General features: G+C 47.6%; 1 protein-coding gene across 2 annotated transcripts in view; it reads left to right on the top strand.

Moving 5' to 3' along the window:
- The first annotated feature begins 603 nt into the window (after positions 1–603).
- Positions 604–18,960, top strand: part of Ebf2 (EBF transcription factor 2) — a 192,666-nt gene continuing 174,309 nt past the window's right edge. The window contains exons 1-6 of one of the 2 annotated variants that reach the window (XM_005075225.4): positions 604–1,274; positions 3,526–3,682; positions 4,751–4,814; positions 5,083–5,138; positions 5,531–5,604; positions 11,959–12,027. In XM_005075225.4, the coding sequence (XP_005075282.1) occupies positions 1,144–1,274; positions 3,526–3,682; positions 4,751–4,814; positions 5,083–5,138; positions 5,531–5,604; positions 11,959–12,027 (551 nt within the window). In that variant the 5' untranslated portion in view covers positions 604–1,143. Of the gene's footprint in view, positions 1,275–3,525; positions 3,683–4,486; positions 4,628–4,750; positions 4,815–5,082; positions 5,139–5,530; positions 5,605–11,958; positions 12,028–18,960 lie in introns of those variants that run through there. The other variant, XM_021230204.2, reaches the window with a different exon arrangement.

Raw genomic sequence — 18,960 nt, 5'->3', positions numbered from 1 at the left:
TATTTAAACTGCACTTGAGCCTCACTCGTCCACACTTCGCTCTCGCCTTCCTTCATCTCTCCTTTCCTTTTAACACTTGTAGCCATCACACGAAATGAGAGTCACCCTGGAACTCTATGAGACTTGGGAGACCGGCTCAGGAAAATGGATGCCCTGGGGGAAGTGTTTGCATAAAGCATGAGTGCAGGTGGTCACACTTTCTGCTTGCTGCCTAGCGTGCACACAGGTTCAAACCCCGGGAATGAATCTGCTAGGTCCCCGGCAGGCGCAGGCGACAAAAACCTGCATCTAGAAACAAATCCGCTCAGGCTTCCTGCTCCCGCGATCAGACAGAGTCATCTTGTTCTTAACTCTCAGAGTACGGGTACCCTGTTTCAGTGCAGGATTTGGGGGCTCCCTCCCCACGCAGGCCGAACACTGGGGGTTCTGGCCCAGACTCTGCTCCCGCAGCATGCAGTAGCCTTTCACCTCCCGGACTTTGGGCCACCACGAGCTTGGAGAACGCCGCGGGACGACGTCCGCCCGGCTTGCCCAGAGCCGGCCAATCCCGGGCGTCCATGCAAATGAGGCTCCTTATCGGGCCTCGGCTCCGCCTCCCGAGGCCCGGGTTGTAGTAACCATTCATGGGGCCCGCGCGCGGCTGTAACCCGGCTCCGCTGCGCTCTCAGCCACCGCCTCCTCCAGGCTCCGGGTCTTCCCCTTCCTCTTACAACTGATCCTGTTGGGGATTTTTTTTTCTATATTGGAACGGTGGGGAGGAGCAGGGAGGTGGGGGACCAGGAGGAAGGGGAGAGAACAGGCAGCTATCTATCTCCTCCTGTTTTTCCCAGAACAGGTGATGCTTCTAAATTGTGATCACTTTTTGGAGAAAGCTCTGCAACTGGAAGGATGCGGGCGACCTAGGGTGGTTGAAGTCCCGCGGCGGCAGATCTGAAGCCACCGAGGATAAAAACCCAAACTTTGACTGCATTGTGCGTGGAGGGAAGGGCTGACTATTTCTTTTCAAGAGGGCCCCAAACTTCGGCACTTGCCCCCTTTCTCGGATTGCTTTGGAGAACACCGTTTGCTGGCAGCGTGGGGAAGTCAGGGCGGTGTTGTCGTAAAGTCACTTTTAAGGCGACAGTAGAGGATCAGACTTTTTAAATGTTTGGGATTCAAGATACGCTAGGAAGAGGACCAGCTCTGAAAGAAAAGTCGCTGGGCGCCGAGATGGATTCGGTCAGGTCCTGGGTCCGGAACGTCGGCGTGGTGGACGCCAATGTCGCGGCTCAGAGGTAACAAGCCTGGAGCCATTGTGCTCTGGAAGTCTCTGGTTGTGTCTGTCTCCCCTTGTGCCCACTCTCCTTCTCCCTCTGTTTCTCTCTGTCCCCGTCCGCCCTTCCAGGCCGTGCGCATTGGGGCTCTCCCGGGGGCGGGCAGGTCGCTGCGGCCAGGGGGAATCCTCCCGCAGCCAACACTGGAGTTTCTGAACTACCGAGGTCATAGGTGTTTCTCCTTCACTCCTTCCCACAGTCCATTCTTTGCGGGGAAATATTTTAAAGTAGCATTACAGCTTCCTACCTCAGTATTTACTCATGGACTCTAGAGGAGCGGAGCGTGAAGTGAGGACCCGAGCTGGCAGCCCGCACAGCAGCGGAGCCGGCTTCCCGGTCACTCCAAGGTTTCTCCACGCCGCCTGCGAGCGCCTTTCCTCTGACATCTTTCTGGATGGTTCCGAGACTCCGGGAACCCAGCGGCCAGATGGTGGCGGCGGCGAGAGGATCGGGAAAGGCCTGAGCGGCTGCAGGGGAAGGCAAAGCTGCGGGGAGCTCTGGGAAAGCGGACAGGCAAGCAAGCTGGTCCTGGGTCAGAGAGAGTGGTCCAGACAAACCGAAGCGGGCGAGAAATGAAAGAGGGATCGAAGCACAGGAGAAGTCGCGGGAGAAGAGAAAAAGGAGATCCGTCGCCTGGGCCGAAGAGACGATCAATTTCCAATTTTGCGGGTTCCTCAAGTTAATTTTGTTTCCAAATCTTCACGTTTGTGGATGGTAAAGTCTTGTCCAGTGTTCCGTCCCATGAAGACACTATAGTCCTCATCCTCCACATCGCCTCGGAGCTGGAATTTGTGGCCTTCGTGTCCTGGTCTCCGAGAGGCTGCTCCCTTAGTCTCTCAAAGAGCCTACAAACTTCTCCCACGACTACTATCTCTCCCTCCGCTCTCCGCGCCAGCCTCCCTTACTTTCACACCGAGAAATGACCCTCCCCCTTTCCAACCAGGCTGCATCTCCAGGTGTCCCGGGTAGAGCGAACTGACTGCCACCCTTGAAGGAGCCGAAGCAAAGGCCGCACGCTGGGTGGCTGAAGCGGCCGTTGCGTGCCCGACTGCTACCCCTCCTGCGCCGGGATGCCCACTTGTCTCTGTAGCAGATGGTACCTAGAGGCGCCCGCGTCTCTCAACAGCGGTCTGAGGACTCGCCCCAGCGGCAAGCCGAGGAAACCAAGGCAGCGCGGCAGATCCACACTGTGATCCATCTCCTAGAGGCACTTAAAGGCATTGTCTACCCTCCTGTCTTCCCATGCGAAATAAAACGCTCCTTGTTAAAGTTTGAACAGGTCGTTAGAATGTAGCCAAAAATGCGCACCTTTCAAAAAAGTGACCGTGATCGTGCGCAACACAAGAACCCAGAAGACCCTAGGGCCACCAGGCTGCCCTTGACATCTGTCAGTTCGCCAGCTCCACAAGCTTTTTTTCAGTTATGTGTGGCAATAGTGGAGACAGGTATACAGGGAAGTTCCGTGAGCACATTCACCGCTCTGGAGGGCTCCGGGTCCGCCTTCACCCAGTTAGGGAACCGGAGAAAACGCTTGAGCGCGGGTCACTCCGGGTCCCTGGCTAGGACACCACCGACTGCCTCCCAACACTCTGGCTTCTCCACGTGGAGCAGTTCTGGGGGGCGAAGTCCTCAAGTAGTGAGTGTTAGCCCCTGGCCGGCTTTCCCTAGCAAAGACTGTGGGGATTTTGCAGTGACAGTGACGCTGTCCTAGATGCAAATTTCGGCAGAGTGAGCCAAACCTTGGGTGAGGCCCTGAGGACCAAGATTTGAACTCCAGGCTTCCCATCTTTTAGGCTGTGTCACAGGTCTGGTAACTCATTAGGCAGGAATTAAAGGGGTCATTTGCTCAGATGCAAAGAATCTCACCCCCCCCCCAACACAAGCTGTGTCACAGCTTTGAGGTTTGGCGGTAGGCTGATGGAAAAGATGGGGCAGTTGTCTGGGGTTTAGAAGCCTTACTCAGGACTTCAAGCCGCCTGGTGACAGAATTCTGGGAGGCTGAATAACAGGGTGGTGGGAGCAAGGGGCCCATTGCAACTCCTCTAAGACAGTGTGCTTCTTAATCGGAAATGGTAAAGGACCATTTCAGGTTCTTGGGCCCTGGGTTATAGGCCTCCCTGTGGTGTGGTTTGGGCCGTTAGTAACTGCCTAACACTCTTGTCTTTCTCTCTTTCCCGGTGTCCTGTCTCTTCTCCCATCTCTTCCTGTGCAGTGGAGTGGCCCTGTCTCGGGCCCACTTTGAAAAGCAACCTCCCTCTAACTTGAGGAAATCCAACTTCTTTCATTTTGTGCTGGCGCTCTACGACAGGCAGGGACAGCCGGTGGAGATCGAGCGCACGGCCTTCGTGGACTTTGTGGAGAACGACAAAGTAAGCAGACCCCTGGCACCCCCCTCCCCGGCCTAATAACTCCCTCCTTGCAAAGCACTAAGGATTCCATCTGTCACTTGCGACACTTTCCCGCTCGCATCACGAGGGATGATAAATTGAGGCTTCTCACCCCCAGTCTCTAACTCAGTGGATGTCCCCTCCACCCCCTACCCCGCGTTCCACCTCCACTGGCCCCACTCCGAAACCAGGCGCTTGCCCTGGGTCTGCCGGCCGGCAGGGTGGTGGTGGCGCCTTGCTTTGGGGTCAGTAGTAGCGACAGGCCACCGACTGACTGACCTCGGAGAAAAAGTTCTTTAGACCATAGTTTAAAAAGTATAAACAACTGCCGCTGTCAGTCTCCAGGTTATATTTTATTATTATTATTTTCACCTGGCCGCGGGGAAGAGGGCAAAGAGGTGCAGGTTTGTCAATTCAGTATTACATGGGAACCCTGGCCAGCCTTCCAGGGCTCGCTTTCTTTCTCGATGAAACCTTTTACTCCCGCAACGAAGGAGGGTCTCTTTTGAACTCAAACTCTGATTTGAGGGCTGGGTTTGATCTGAAATGAAGGGTTGTTTACCTAAACCACTATATGCCCAACAGCTGTGACTGGGCCCCAGCCTCCTTAGCCATGCAAAGGGAACCCTGGGATAGCTAGTTACCAAAAGTCCCTGAGCTCTGGGCCTGGTCACTCACGTTTTGCGGAACTAATGTTGCACTTCTAAAGGACAGGCAGCTCACTCTCCCCCCCCCCTCCCCAGAGAGAAGCTCAGGGGCTTGCTAAGGGCAGATGGGTTGGGTGGGGAAGGTTTAAAGAGGGCCTTCGTGTTGGTGTCTGGTCATCACTGCCCGGAGGCAGGGGTGCACTTATGAGGACATTTTGAAGAGGCGGAGACAAGAGCTGGTGAAGGTCGAGCGGTTACTAGCCTGGACAAATTTCCCAAGGTGGCCAATGGCGGGAGATGCTCCTTGCACTTTGACCTGTGGTTGGGAGGGGTGTTCACGGCAGTTTCTCTCATGGGGGGGGGGAACCAAAAGTACAAGAATAAAGGGTTTCTGTATTTTTAGGAGCAAGGCAATGAGAAGACCAACAATGGCACCCATTACAAGCTACAGCTCCTTTACAGCAACGGTAAGTGACATCGTGGGCAGGCGTCAAGCAGCCAGGAAGTAGGGCTGTCTACTGCCTACTGTGTCCAGAGTTAGTAGGCTAGTGAGGGAAGGTTCTGGCTGGGGATGGGGATGGAGGGGTGTCCCCTCCAGGTCAATTCCATCAAGGGGTCTGTGGCCTGAGAGGCTGGCTAGATCAGCCTCCAGGGCAGGGCAGGGGTTGCAGTAGGATAGGGTGTGGGCGCTGCTGCCCTTGCCCACCCACCCACCGCCTGCCTCCTTCCCTGCAGGTGTCCGCACCGAACAGGACCTCTATGTCAGGCTCATCGACTCGGTCACCAAGCAGGTGAGTGAGCCCTGAGGGAGCTGCCATTGGCTCTGTGCTCTCCTGATTGTCTGTGACTTCTGTCCCTACCATGATTTACAGTACCAGATTCACAGGTCTCCTCGCCTCAAGTTCATACTGGGAAACAAAACAAAACAAAAACAAGACCTCTCCCTCTCATTTCACATGCTGTGGGGGAATGCTGGGTGTTAGGGGGGTGGTAAATAAAGGGCTGAGGACAGCAAACAATTATTGGAAGATTCAGTTCACTTGTATTCCCCTTTGCTAAGAACTAATGGGGGTGGATTTCTATATTAACCAGGCAGAGGTGTGTGTGTGTGTAGCGGTTTTTTTGTACTTGTTCTAAAGTCCTGTCTTTGCCTTCACCCTGTCTATGCCTTCCTGTCTGACAGCCCATAGCCTATGAGGGACAGAATAAGAATCCAGAAATGTGCCGGGTTCTGCTGACGCATGAGGTGATGTGCAGGTAAGAGCCACCTTTTCCCTGAGCCTGACTAGAAAACTAGAAGCTCCTGGGGCTGCTTTGCCAAAGGCACCTGGTAGATTTGTCCCTGGGCTGATCTTGAAGAATGCTGCTGATTAGGCATCATGCCGGGCTTGAGGTTGAGTTTGGGATAAAGGCTTCCCCCAAACCCTCTGCCTGCTCGGGGTAGAATTCCAAGAGTGCCACTTGTGGAGTTAGCTGCTGAGCCCTAAGCCATGGGTCGAGACAAGGTACCACTAGAGGCCTGAGAGGACAGGTCCTAAGCACCAGTCCTTCCAGGAGATGCCTGGGCTTTTTAACCCCTGCTGGTAAAGCTGCTTCTCCCATGACTGCAAGATTTCACACCAGGGCCCTTTCATAGGTCAAGAAGGAATCATGGAGCAGAAAAAAATCAGTTGAGTGGAGGCACCAGAGAGTGCAAAGATAGGGAGAAGTCTAAGCTTGGGACATCTGCGGTCCCAGGAAAAATGGATTTAGAGGCCCACACTGTGAAAAGTACAGTCTACTGGAGTTCTTGGCCTTTCTGCCTGCCCCCAGAGCCCAATCCATTCTATTTTGAGCTCTGCATGTTGCCCCCTTTCTCCTACTTAAATAGAAGAAAATTGGTGGTGATGGTGGTGGTGGTGAATTCTTCCTTATGCTCTATCTTTCAACTCATGTTTTTGGAGTGCTCAGTGTGTGCTGTCTAGTCTAGTAGGTAGGGTGCTAATGAGCCTACCATAAACGGGAAAGGACATACAAAGGGGACTCTGGGAAGAATGCCTCTCATAAAAAATGGAAAAGTCTATTTCGTACACACACATCTCCCTCTCTCCAAAGTCTGTCTGGAGGGCAAGCCTCCATTCCTGCCCCAGCTCTGCTCTCAAGTCATTGACTGATCTTCCTATTCCTGGCAGTTTGGGGGTAACTGTAGGCCATCTCACTTAGTAGGGACTGCTCTGTAGGAAGCTCTCTCTCTAAAGCCCTCCCTGCCACCTCAGTCCAGTCAGTAAGAAATCATATCAGACATGCTCGTCTAGTTTGTGGCCAAGTATTAGAAAAGCAAATTCACTAAGAGGCAAAGTTGAGGCCTGGCCAGGGCCTCAAGAGCAGGGCATTGGGGTGCCAGAGCCCGGGGAGGGGTGGGGAAGAAGGTCTGTTACTTTGGAGCACTTGACAGGTGTGGTCAGAAGGAAAATACCTTTCTTCCACAACGTCTTTGCCTGTCATACCTAGACTACACAGTCACAGCGCTTTGATTTGGTTGACTAGTCAAAAGGAGGTTTCTTCTCTCTGTACACTTCTAAGTATCATTGTTTGGAGAGACAATCTTAAAAGAAAGAAAAGGCCCCAAGTAGCTATTACCTAATGAATCTTCCCTATCCCTTTAAATAATGCTCACACACCCTGTGCAGCTGTAGTTAAGGATGACTTTTATTTTTTAAGCCTAATCAAATCCTCCTCATTTTATGCTATTTAAATAGCTGCATCAATTTTTAAAGCCTCTAGTTTAGTTTGCATTAGTAACACAATATAAAAATTTAATGTACTGTAACTTCTCTGCAGTGGAGAGCGGGGAAGATGTACTCTTTCTTTCTTTCCAAACTAGATTCTCAAACAAACACTAATTATGGGTGAATAAACAATCGGTTGGGTTACTGTCTGCAGTACGTGTGCCTGTTTGTGTGTGTGTGTGTGTGTGTGTGTGCTGGGTGATGAGAGATAGGTGAGTCATAGGCACTGGGGAACTTCTCACTAGTCAAGGGAACTGATTCTCCTAGAAGGGGACCTGTTCCTTCCTCATTTGAACAGTCAATTACAACTGCCAATGATGGAGCAAGAGTGAGGTGTCCGGTTCTTCAGTGACCAATTAGTACACATACTTTTATTGCATGGTCTTGTCTGGCATACCTGGGTACTTCCGGAAATACCTTGCTGTTCTGTATTCATTAGTAAAAGGTTCATTAACTGGTGGTGGTATGTGCGTGTGCGTGCATGCACATGTGTACTTGTGTGTGACTGAACAAAGGGACAAAAATTCATCTCCTTAGGAATAACTTTTTCTCTCTCCCCCAGTGATCTCTGCTCTTCCCTGCCTTAGTTCATTTCGCCAATTATTAGCAAGGAGATATCTAGGTGTTATGTTGCTGCCAGCACCCCTGTGCCCTCAATGCTCAGAGGGTTAAAAGATATTATAATTTGAACAGAAGTCGTCTCTAGGCCTACAGCTGGCTAATAACAGAGTTGTATTGAGCGTGAGCAAACCCCACAGCTGTGACTTTTCGCCACAAGGCGCAGGCTAGACAGGGCCCTAATCAGATGGGCCAGCCGGGCAGTGGGGCCAGTGTCTTTATCGGCCAGATGGTGTGAATTTAGACACTTTTGTTATGCAATCGCAGGGAGGAGTTGGGGAGAAGAAAACAAAACAAAAGCCTCCATGCTGTGAGCTTATTTGAGTTTGAAATTAGAGACAGATTTTTGAAAGTTGAGGGTTGAATTTTAAAAACGAGTTTGCAAAGGAAAAGGACACATTAGCTTATCTTGGGCTGGAGTTTGGCTGACTAGACATCCTCTGACTGAGACCAGGGTTATTATTTTTTTTCTCTTCCCCAGTCATCTTTTCATCTTTCTTTCTCGCATTTTCCTAAAAAAAAATTTCAGGTAAGATTCAGAACTGTGATAAAAATTTCTCAGTCCCAACCTCTCGGCCAGAGCTTGTCTTACTTACCCCCCCTGCACCCCCCTTCAAAGATTCCATGGGAAGGAGAGGCCTGTGAGCAACTTGAGTGTTTCAAGCAGAGGGCACCCCAAATAAATTGTAGAGTAAACTAAACCAGGGACACAGAGAGACAGCTTTCACTTTCACACTTTGAGAAAACCTTGGGGGTAGTTTTAACCTATTCAGTCTTCCATCTATCTATCTATCTATCTATCTATCTATCTATCTATCTTATATTTTTATATTTTATAGTCCTTGTCAGTTCAAAACAAAACAAAACAAAACAAATCTCTTCTCAGGAACTTCAGACTGAGAGACCTGTCCATTGGAGCACAGCCCTAAGAGCCTTTGAACTAAAATACCGAACCTGAAGCCAGTCATTCAGGCCTTGTCTAGGAAAGGAAAACACTTAATGTCACTCGAGTAATTCAGGGACCCAGTTCCTGAGTGTCAGCTACCCACATTTTGGGGTCTTGAGTTTATTGTTTCCCTTGATTGTCAGGAACAATAAGACTGACTAATGCTTAAGAACCAAACACAACTAGAACATATTACTGAGAGCTTTCTTTACACACACACACACACACACACACACACACACACACACACACACACACACACACACAGGAAAAGACATTTGTTTTAACTAAGAGACCCAGAGAAAATTTAAGGAGCATTCAAATGGGGCAATACAACCACTTCTTATTATGGGTATATTTTTACCATTGAAGTTCAGTAGTCCAGTGAATGTCTATATCTTTTCTCTGCTATGTGTTAACATTAAGAGGTGCTATGTCAGGGCCTTCCTGTTAGAAATAAAGGATCAGCCTACAGTTTCTCTGCATTTTTTCTCTATAAGCCATTTCCTTCCCTCCCTTGCTCCCCCACATTGTACCACCCTGGCACAAAGCTTGCTTTTTTTTTTTTTTTTTCTCTTCACTACAGAGAAAAGTCCCTGTGGAAAGCAGCTAAATTCAGCTGAGCAATTTTGCAAACTTAAGGGCCTCCTCAGAATCATTCCTCCCCAAACTAAACAGATCGGCACTTTCTGAGGGCATATGTGATTGTAATTAAATTGTCCAGTGCTGCACACATTCTTGGGGCAAGGCTCTCAAGCTGGTGACGTTAAGGGAGAGTCGTTTCTAAGGTTTTTTAGGTGGCTAGTGTATGTGGGCCTTTTGGAACCGTGGAGCTGTACAAAGTTGTTTTGCCTGACCAACTGAAGTTAACGCATTGACAGAAAGAATGCTCCAGATATGGCAAAGGTGGGAGCGGGAGACGCTGTGGGTGGGAAGTTACGGGGAATACAAGGGAGACTGCAGTACAGCTGGTCAGGATTTTTTTTATTACTGCTAATCTTGGGATGAATTGAAATTTTAAAAGTTAAGATCTAATATAATTTCAAAGGTCAAATATTATTTCAGAAAGTCCCAGTGGCAAAGACTGGCATTCCGAAAAGTTGAGACGATTTTTAATATTTGCTAATTTGATACATGTCTTAGGGCTGAATTGTGTCCATCTGATGAGCAGGCATTAATGTCTCTCAAGGGCCTTCCACACTCTGAGGGTGGCATGGCTGCCCACTGATTAATCCGTATATCCCTGGTAAGAGAGATACATTGCAAAAGTTTATAAATGTTCACTTAAGAACACATGGGTGGCTGAAGAGATGGCTCAGCAGTTAAGAACACTTTCTGCTCTTAAAGAGGACCCAGGTTCAGTTCCCAGTACCCACATAACAGATCATAATCACCTGTAACTTCAGTTCCAGGGGATCCAACACCCTCTTCTGCCCTCTGTAAGCACCAGGCACGCATGAGGTGCTCATACATGCAGACAAAACAATACACATAAAGCAGAATAAATAAAATCTTTAAAAAATTTCTTGCCAGACATGGAGGCAAGAAATTCACTCATCCAGCATTAATCCCAGCACTTAGGAGGCGGAGGCAGTCAGATCTCTTCATTCAAGGCTAGCCTGGTTTACAGAGTGAGTTCAAGGACAGTCAGCACTACACAGAGAAATCCTGTCTCAAGAAATCAAAACAAATACATTTTCTGCCTATGTTTTGCCTGTATACATGTCTGTGTACGCTATGCTTGCCTGGTGTCCAAGATGGCTGTAAAAGGGCACTGAATCCCCTGGATCTGAAATTACAGATGTTGCGAGCCACCATGTGGTTCTGGGAATTGAACTTGGGCCCTCGAGAAGAGCAGTCAGTGCTTTTAACTGCTGAGCCATCTTTTCATCCCCTACATCTGTTTATGCTCTGTTCTGTGGAGGGTCAGAAGGTGAACAGGCTGCAGAGGGTCACTGAGCAGATCCCTGACTGGGCTGCGGCAGGTTTAGGGGTCTCTTGTTGCCACAGGGGCTTCTTTCCTATTTCTCGTGTAATTCTATTATATTTATTATAATTCTATTATAATTCACATGAACCCTCAATGCTTCACTTTCATCAGCTAAGCCATAGACGCCGCTCTAAAGATAACCAACCCAGAAGCAAAACTCGGAGGGATTCAAGATAGTGGACTGAGTTCGTGTAGTTAGTGACGGCTTGGGTGTTTCTCAGTGACACTACCCTTGGTCTGAGCTGCCCAGGAGCCATGTTGTGGCAGCACTCACATGCAGGTGGTTATTACAAGCGTGCGGGAGATATCTCCAACTGGCAGGCATGGTCATGGCTTTCTTAAAAGCTATGTCAAGGCTACAGGCTGAGTCAACCATACTCGAGAGTGAGCATTCAAGTGCCTGTTGTCTGATGAGAAGCCATTTGGGATTCGTGTACCATGTCTGTCTCGTGCTTGTCTGTTTGCTCTCTCAAGTCATGAGCCTTGCCTTGTTGTTGCAATTGTTCTGGGGGCCTCACCCCCTCAACATTTCTCTGTCTGTCTCTCTGCCTGTACTTTAGAGAGGGGATGCTTTGAAAGGCAGAGACATTAGAACCGGGACTTGATGCATTCAAGTCCAATTTCTGTTCTGACGAAAACTGTTAGTTACCTTTCTCCAACTTGGGGTTTCATCTCCTCCTGATTTTAAAATGTATAACATACCTTTTTTATACGTTAATTTTCACAAATGTATAAGGTTTATACATGTTAAAATGTATACATTCTCATCTTCTTCATCTTTGGAAAATGATGAGTGGATAAATACAGGCTTAGAAAGGACACCTAGTTGTCCAGACAAAGCCGGTAGGTCAATAAGGCTTACAATAACCCAGGCAGATACTTTTGGTCTATTTTACACATTTTTCACTCTTTCTTTCTTTAAATATTTATTGGGATACAAAGACTTAAAATACACTTTCATAAAATTATTGTGCGTCAGCCTGGAAGTGACCTCTGTAGATCTTAAAATGCAAACACCCACGGCTAAGCTACAGATACGGCACACTCTCGGAAAAGCTGAGGCCTGCCAGCCTCTGAGACAGAGAATTTGAATGAGTTTGGAGGCCTCAGATTCAGTTTTCCTCTTTTCCTTTAAATAACTAGAACATTGTTACGAAGTTTGTTCATGTGCTGCTTACAGTTTGGAGGCTACTTTGGCCATTTGGGAGTGTTCTTTCGCTGTATACTCATCGAGCTTTTTCAGTTTGATGCCGTTTCTTTCTTCGTTCTGATTCTCTCCCTCTCCACAGTCGATGCTGCGAGAAGAAGAGCTGTGGGAACCGGAATGAAACTCCTTCAGACCCCGTCATCATTGACAGGTAGGGGGAAGGCGATTTCTGCTGTTTAGTTTCTTTCTTTTGTGAGTCTCAGCTCTGGGGACCGACCCTGGGGGATTTTACTGTCATCTTGGCTTTTGTATTTTCTATAAGGCACAAAGCTCCTATAGTTGGGATTTAGGAATTGGGACCTTCCTTTTATTTTTATTTATTCAGTTTATTAAAAATTTAATCCTTGGTGTTTGGAGACGAGGTTTTGTTTTTGCAGCTGAGGTTGTGCTTAAACTTGTGTTTTTCCTGCCTCAGCGTTCCAGGTGCTGAGGTACAGGCTTGTGCTAGGACCTTCATTTCAGACAGCTCTGAATCACTGGCAGCTTTATTTGCACTACCTTCAGTCTTACAAGGTGTGTGAATGACAAAAGGAGATGAGGCCTTGGCCCTACCACTGCCTCTGTCTGGCAGGGTATGACCAAATCCTTTCTCTGGAGGAACCAGTACACCCCAAGCTCAACATTATTTTTTTTATTAACCATGTGTGATGGCTGTTGCCAGCCTTGAAGCCTGTCATCTCAGGTAATCCTGTAGGGGCTCCTGACAAATTTGCTCATCCACTGAGTTCTTCCTGCCACACAGGACCACAGTCTGGATTCTACACTGTGTTCAGAGTGAGACAGATTCTCTAGGACAAGATGCTAATTCACTGAGATGTGATTTAGGCCTCCTCAGTTGTCTGTTTTTGTGATTGGAAACAGAACTTACAAACCAACGAAGAAATACCAAATTAACTTCCAGCAATCATGTAATTTTTTAAGAAACCCCATATTCCCATCCCTAATTTTTTCTCTTTCGTTAAAAAACGGGAAGAATTCCCTGTTGCTTCTTTCTCTGGGTTTTCATGTTTCTAGCCAGGTCCTGAAATGGTTCGGAGAGACCTCCGTCTCCAAAGTTGTTATTCTAATATTCCAGTATATTCTCAGTGGGGAGGACGGAGCCGCTGGCATTTTTCCCAGGAAAGTTAGCTTGCTTTCTATGTGGAAAGTGTAGCACAGCCACAGGGACTGGGGAGGCTGGACTTGTGATCCTGTCCTAGCTCTTGACCTTGGCCAATGCGCTCGGCATCATTGTTCATCCATGGTAACGTGATGGCTGTTAGGGAGATGCTGCCTGCTGCTGTAGGCTGCAGGAGATGATGGAGATGCCCGGAAGAGGGCAATGAGCAAGTGGAAAGTGTTTGTGGGATGTGTATGATAACTTTGCTATTTAAGGTTTGTTTTTTTTTTTTAAGTTTCTCTGGTATTTACAAAAGTGCAAACTTAAATATATATCATCAGAAGGACTTTCTGGGGCCATTCATCTTCCTCATTTTATAGATTGAAAAACAAAAACAAAAATGCAGAGTCCCAGAGTGGTGACATGGTGTGTCCAGTTGATGTGGCAGAGTCAGGATAGAGTTGATCTTACTGTTAGGCTCATGCTTCTCTCAAGGCAACAACTCTAAGCAGTGCACAGGGTCTGCAAAGAATGTCGTTTCTGTCCTACCTGCAAGGCCTGTGGGATCCTCTGGGAACTGGGGGTACATGCAAGCCGCCTAGATGCAAGTCCTGCCCATTGGAGTGTGTGCACAAGCTCGCTGATCTTCATCTGGTCTTTGTGGTGTGTGTGTGTGTGTGTGTGTGTGTGTGAGTGCACGTGTGTTCATGTCTGTGTGTGCCACGGTGCTTGTGTTAAGTTCAGAGGACAACTTCGGATGATGGTCTTTGATTTTCACCTTGTTCAAGATGGGGTCTTTTGTTACTCACTGCTGGTTTCACCAGGCTAGCTGGCCCATTCCAGACTCCCATCTCCCTGTAGGGGGCGCTGGTATCACAGACTCTTGGGCTACTGACTCCGGCTTTTCCTGGGTTCTAGGGACCCAAACTCAAATTGTCAGATTTGTGCTGTAAATACTCTCCCGACTTCGCCCCACCCTCATCACGTCTTTTCCACTAGCTCTAGTCCCTCTTTCAGGAAGGCTACCCAGTTGCATGACTGTCATATCTCTTCTTGGGATAAATACCCTGTAAGCCACTTTCAGAAATGTTTGCAAACCTGTAATGCTAACAGACCCCTGCATCTTATAAGCACACATCCCCAGTGACTCTGAGCTTTGCAGTAGCTATTATTTTAAAAAGCTCCTTATTTTTAAATGGATGAAGCCGAACCAGCTCTCAGAAATATATGTTAAAAGCACCAAAGACAGCAGTCTTAAAAAAAAAAAAAGACTATCATATATGTGTCTGTGTAGGGATTTGCACACATTATGCAGTTCCCACAGAGGCCAGAAGAGGGTGTTGGGGTGGCTAGACATGGATGCTGGGAACTGAACTCTGGGCCTCTGTGAGAGCACCATGAGCCATCTCTGCAGCTCCTAGAAGGCAATATTCTTGCTTCCGTGGAGACAAAAGATTTTAAATTCTTTTAAGATGGTGAAAACTGTGTCCTTACATATCACGGAGTTTAACCGGACAGTGGCATTTGTTTTAGCTGTCATATACACACCCAAGCAGCCTGGTGAAGTTTCCGAGTCACCAGAAATATGCGTCACCTTCTAAATGTTGCCCACGTACAGGTGGAAATACACAAACGGGAACAGGGCTAAAAACTGGTTAATGCCAGGCTTTAGGAGAACTAATTTTATTATGAACATATATATTTGTGCATTTCTCTTCTTGTAGAGCTCCCCCCCTCCATGAAGATATTGCTCCCTCACCAAATCCTTATGTTCTCACTGCTCTCAAATGTCTTTGGGGTGTAACCTCATCATCCTGCCCTCATTTTCAGAAGTAAGAAGACATGCAGTCAGGCTTCCATTTGCTGGGTGGGAAGGTGGAGCTGGTCACGTGCAGTGGTTTGGTTGACCTGTGCATATGGTCCCTGGGTTCGATGTCTGCCAACTTGAAGGTGTCTGTTGTCTTCCCTCACCAAGTACCAAATGGGTGCAAAGTAGTTCATTTCAGATTCCCTCTGAGTAAATGCAGAAATCTCTCCTTTGCCCTTATTCCTATACTGCCAGCTAATTATCTCAGCCCCTTCTCGCCCCGCCTCAGCAGATGCAGTTAATTTACACCATCTCTCGTTGAGTCTCCTCACAGCGTAGGCACACCCCCACTCCGGCTCAAGGGGAAGACTCTTTACTCCCTTGGATTTGTGAAAGTTCATGGAGGGGCAGGCACGAGCACGGTTCTCCAACTTTTCACCTCCTTTCAAGGATCCCTTCCCTTTTTTGCTTTATTGAAGTCAAGACTGCTGTGAAAGAATATGGGTGCAACCAGACTTCCCTCTTGATGAGTCAAAGACAGATAATGGAATGGGAGGCAAAAAAAGTCATCTTAGCTATGTCCTCGACATCATCAATGGCCAATTAGAGTCTTTGGTCAGGATGAGGCAAGCAGCATTCCTACATGACACAAGGGACCTCGAGCTGCAACAAAACAACTGGATTTCCCAAGGAGCCCTTGTGATTACACTTCAGCAGCTATTCAGTTTCCAATAGGCAGCTCCAATAAGACAGGTTGCATTTTCCAGCGTATGGCCCCTTTACCGGTAGTTAGTTTCATAGCTGGGGATCCCTTGCCAGAAATTTAGTTCTCCATTTGTGAAGACTTAGTCCTAAACTTGAAATTGTTCCTGCTCAATGGCTCACTACCTTGACTGCTCTAGAAATTTATGCCTAGTATGTGTGTGTGTGTGTGTGTGTGTGTGTGTGTGTGTGTGTGTGTGTGTGTGTGTGTGTATGTATGTGTGTGAGATTTATTTTTATTTTAGGTGCATGGATGTTTGCCTATGTGTATGACAGTGCAGTGTCTGAGAGATCAGAAAAGAGTTCTGGGTCCCTTGGAACTGTCAGTTGTCAGCCACCATATGGGTTCTGGGAATGAACCTGGGTCCTCTGGAAGAGCAGATACCTCTTTTAACCATGCAGCCAAGTCTCCAGTCCCACACTTCTAGTTCTTTTCTTTTTCTCTTTTGTTTTTTTGAGACAGGGTTTCTCTGTATTGTTTTGGAGGCTGTCCTGGAATTTGATAGGTAGACCAGGCTGGTCTCAAACTCACAGAGATCCGCCTGCCTCTGCCTCCCGAGTGCTGGGATTAAAGGCGTGCTCCACCACCGCCCAGCTCTCCTTTTTCTTTTTTTAAATTTGGCTTTCAGAGACAGGATTTCTCTGTATAGTCTTGGCTGTCCTGGAACTCACTCTATAGACCAGGCTGGCCTCGAACTCACTGAGATCTGCCTGTCTCTGCGTCCCAAGTGCTGGGATTAAAGGTGTGCACGATCACCGACTGACTCTATATTCTTATTTGTGTTCTCAACATGCTTTTGTGAAGTTTTGGGTAACCAGTCCTTCCTCCTCAAAGCTAGGTCAATACCCAGGCCAGAAAAACGTGTAAGCACCTGTAGTAGTAAAAAAACTATGTGAAGGGAGGGCATCAGGCTCATTCACTTTTAGTATAAAAATTCACATTCTTCTCTGGGAAAACACAAACATGAAAGAGTTATGTTGCTTGCTTGGCAGTGGTCTGCTATGATGTGGGATTAGAGAGAGCCCAGTCCAATATGGTGGAGAAGGAGTGATATTGAGCAGTGCTTTGACAGCAGGAGCCAGGGGGAGCTGCTTATTAAATGGCTTGGAGCAGGAAGCAGAGAGACTTCAGCCCAAAGTGGGCAGGGTTTAGCTCGTAAGCCTGCCTATATTAGCTAGTTAGGCCCCATGACACAGGAAGGTTCAAAACAGCGCCACCAACTGGTGACTAGGTGTTCAAACACACAAGCCGGTGAGGGACATTTCACATTCAAACCATAACAGTGACACATAATTCCCACTGTGATCTTCAGCTATCTTTTGACTGTGAAGACCTGTCTGGTAAAAAGAAACTGCTTTCATTTGTAGTTCCGAAGGAAGCTCCAACTCAGTCCTGTTGCCACCAGCCGTGTGTTCTTTAAACTCTTCTGTCTGGAAGTTTCTTTTGACTGCCCATTGACACTCTGGGGTTGGACATAACCTCATAGTTCACAGGAAGAGAATTTTGGGACAGGCTCTTAGTGAAGGGTGACTGGATTGGAATGTTCCTCACCCTTTTACACTTCAACACCATGTTGTCATCTACAAAGTTCATACTCAAGAACCTTGCAACTGTGACACACACACACACACACACACACACACACACACACACACACCATAGACCCACAGAACCCCAGCAAAACAAAACAACAAAATCCAAACCTCCTAATGCCTTGGGTAAATTTATGACTTTGCATTGGGTTGTCTTCAGAACTATCATGGGACACATGCGCAGGGTAGACACGTTCATAATTCCATCCTTCAAAAGCCTCATAAAAACTGGATGGGTGCAGAGGGCAAGACTTCTGTTTTGAATCTTTGCAATTTTTATTTACTTATTTACTTACTTATTGTGTGAGTATGCACATACTTCAGTATGTATGTGTCAGTCAGAGGACTTCATGGAGGAGTTGGTTCTCTCCTTCCATTATGTAGGTCCTGGGGATTGAACTTGGTTCAATCAGTCAGGCTTGGCAGGAAATGCCATTTCCCTTCTGAGCCATTTGAATCTCTGTGGGACGAGCCTCCTCCTATGTAACCATGGAGGGCATGAAAAGAACGTGTCCAACCTGTTCCTCATGCACCAAACAGTGTAGTCTTGCCAGAGGGCATCCTTCTCAAGTGTTTCTGAGCTCCCTGCTGCACCACCCTCAGGAGCACTGATGTGTTTTTGTATGTTTTATTTTTCAAGTAGCTAAATGAACAACAGAATGATTGTGATTCAAAAAGTTTTCTCAAATAAAATCTAAGTTTAATCACCCACAAGGAGTTTTGGGGGACATTTTCTTCCCTTTTGGTATGTTTGTTTAAACTGTGGTAAAATGTATGTAATATGAAGCTTACTGTCTTTACCATGATGAAGCATACAGGTTAGGCAAGGCCATTTTCATGTGCACTGTCACTGCTGTCTACCCATAGAGCAACTCTAGGCTTCTGAAACTACAATTCTGTACCACTAAATGACTCCCTACTCCTTCCTACCCCAAGACCCTGGTACTCACCTGTCTACCTCCTGAATCATGTATAATGGATTTGTGCATCCTTTGTTCTTCTGGGATTAGCTTGTTTCACTTAGCATCATATCTTCAAGGCATCTCCGTAGTGCAGCAAGCATGCGTCTGTGTGTGTTTCTGTGTGTGTGTGTACATGTCTGAGTGCATGTGTGTGATATGATTGTACATGCATGTGGAGACCGGAAGTTGAAAATATCTCTCTCCACCACTCTTTTTTTTTGAGGTAGGGCATCTCACTGGTGTGGAACTCACTGATCACCTGGAGTAGCTGGCCAGCAAGCCTTAGGAATCCTCCTGTCTCTGAGATCACAGGCACTTGCTGCCTTTTGTGAGTGGCTTTTTACATGGATTTTGAGGATCTGAACTCAGTTCTCATTCCTGCACAGCAGGTACCCTGTGACTGAGTCATTTCCACAGTCCCCATGTATGTACTTTGACGTGAAGTTTTCTCCTTCTGCCATCCTGGTAGGCATCCTCACCAGTGGCTGTCAGCTATCTTCACATCGGCCCTTCCCCCAGTCCCTAGGACAGCCACTTCCCACCCCTCACTGCTTTGCAAACTACCTTCCTCCCTAGAATCTCAGCTTAGACTCATTTTCTTCTGGCTACTGTTGCCTTTCTTCTGTCTTGAGTGTGTCGCTTACTTACGGTCCAGAGTTTCTGATGGGATGGAGGTTTTCACAGAGAGAAGTCCTAAGTGTTCTGCGCTGTGTGTTTGAGATTGCATCCATCCTGGATGCAGGGAGCTATTTCCCTTATGAAACAAATCAGTTTAATCCTATTATTTTTTTCCAGTTTGTGGTGTAGACTCTGCTTGGCCCTTTATCAGGGAGCTAGCACTCTGGTCATCCTTGGACTTGG

The sequence above is a fragment of the Mesocricetus auratus genome, unplaced genomic scaffold, assembly GCF_017639785.1.
Source record: "Mesocricetus auratus isolate SY011 unplaced genomic scaffold, BCM_Maur_2.0 Super-Scaffold_100707, whole genome shotgun sequence".
In the NCBI taxonomy this organism is placed as follows: domain Eukaryota; kingdom Metazoa; phylum Chordata; class Mammalia; order Rodentia; family Cricetidae; genus Mesocricetus; species Mesocricetus auratus.
This window is presented reverse-complemented; position numbering and strand designations above follow the sequence as displayed.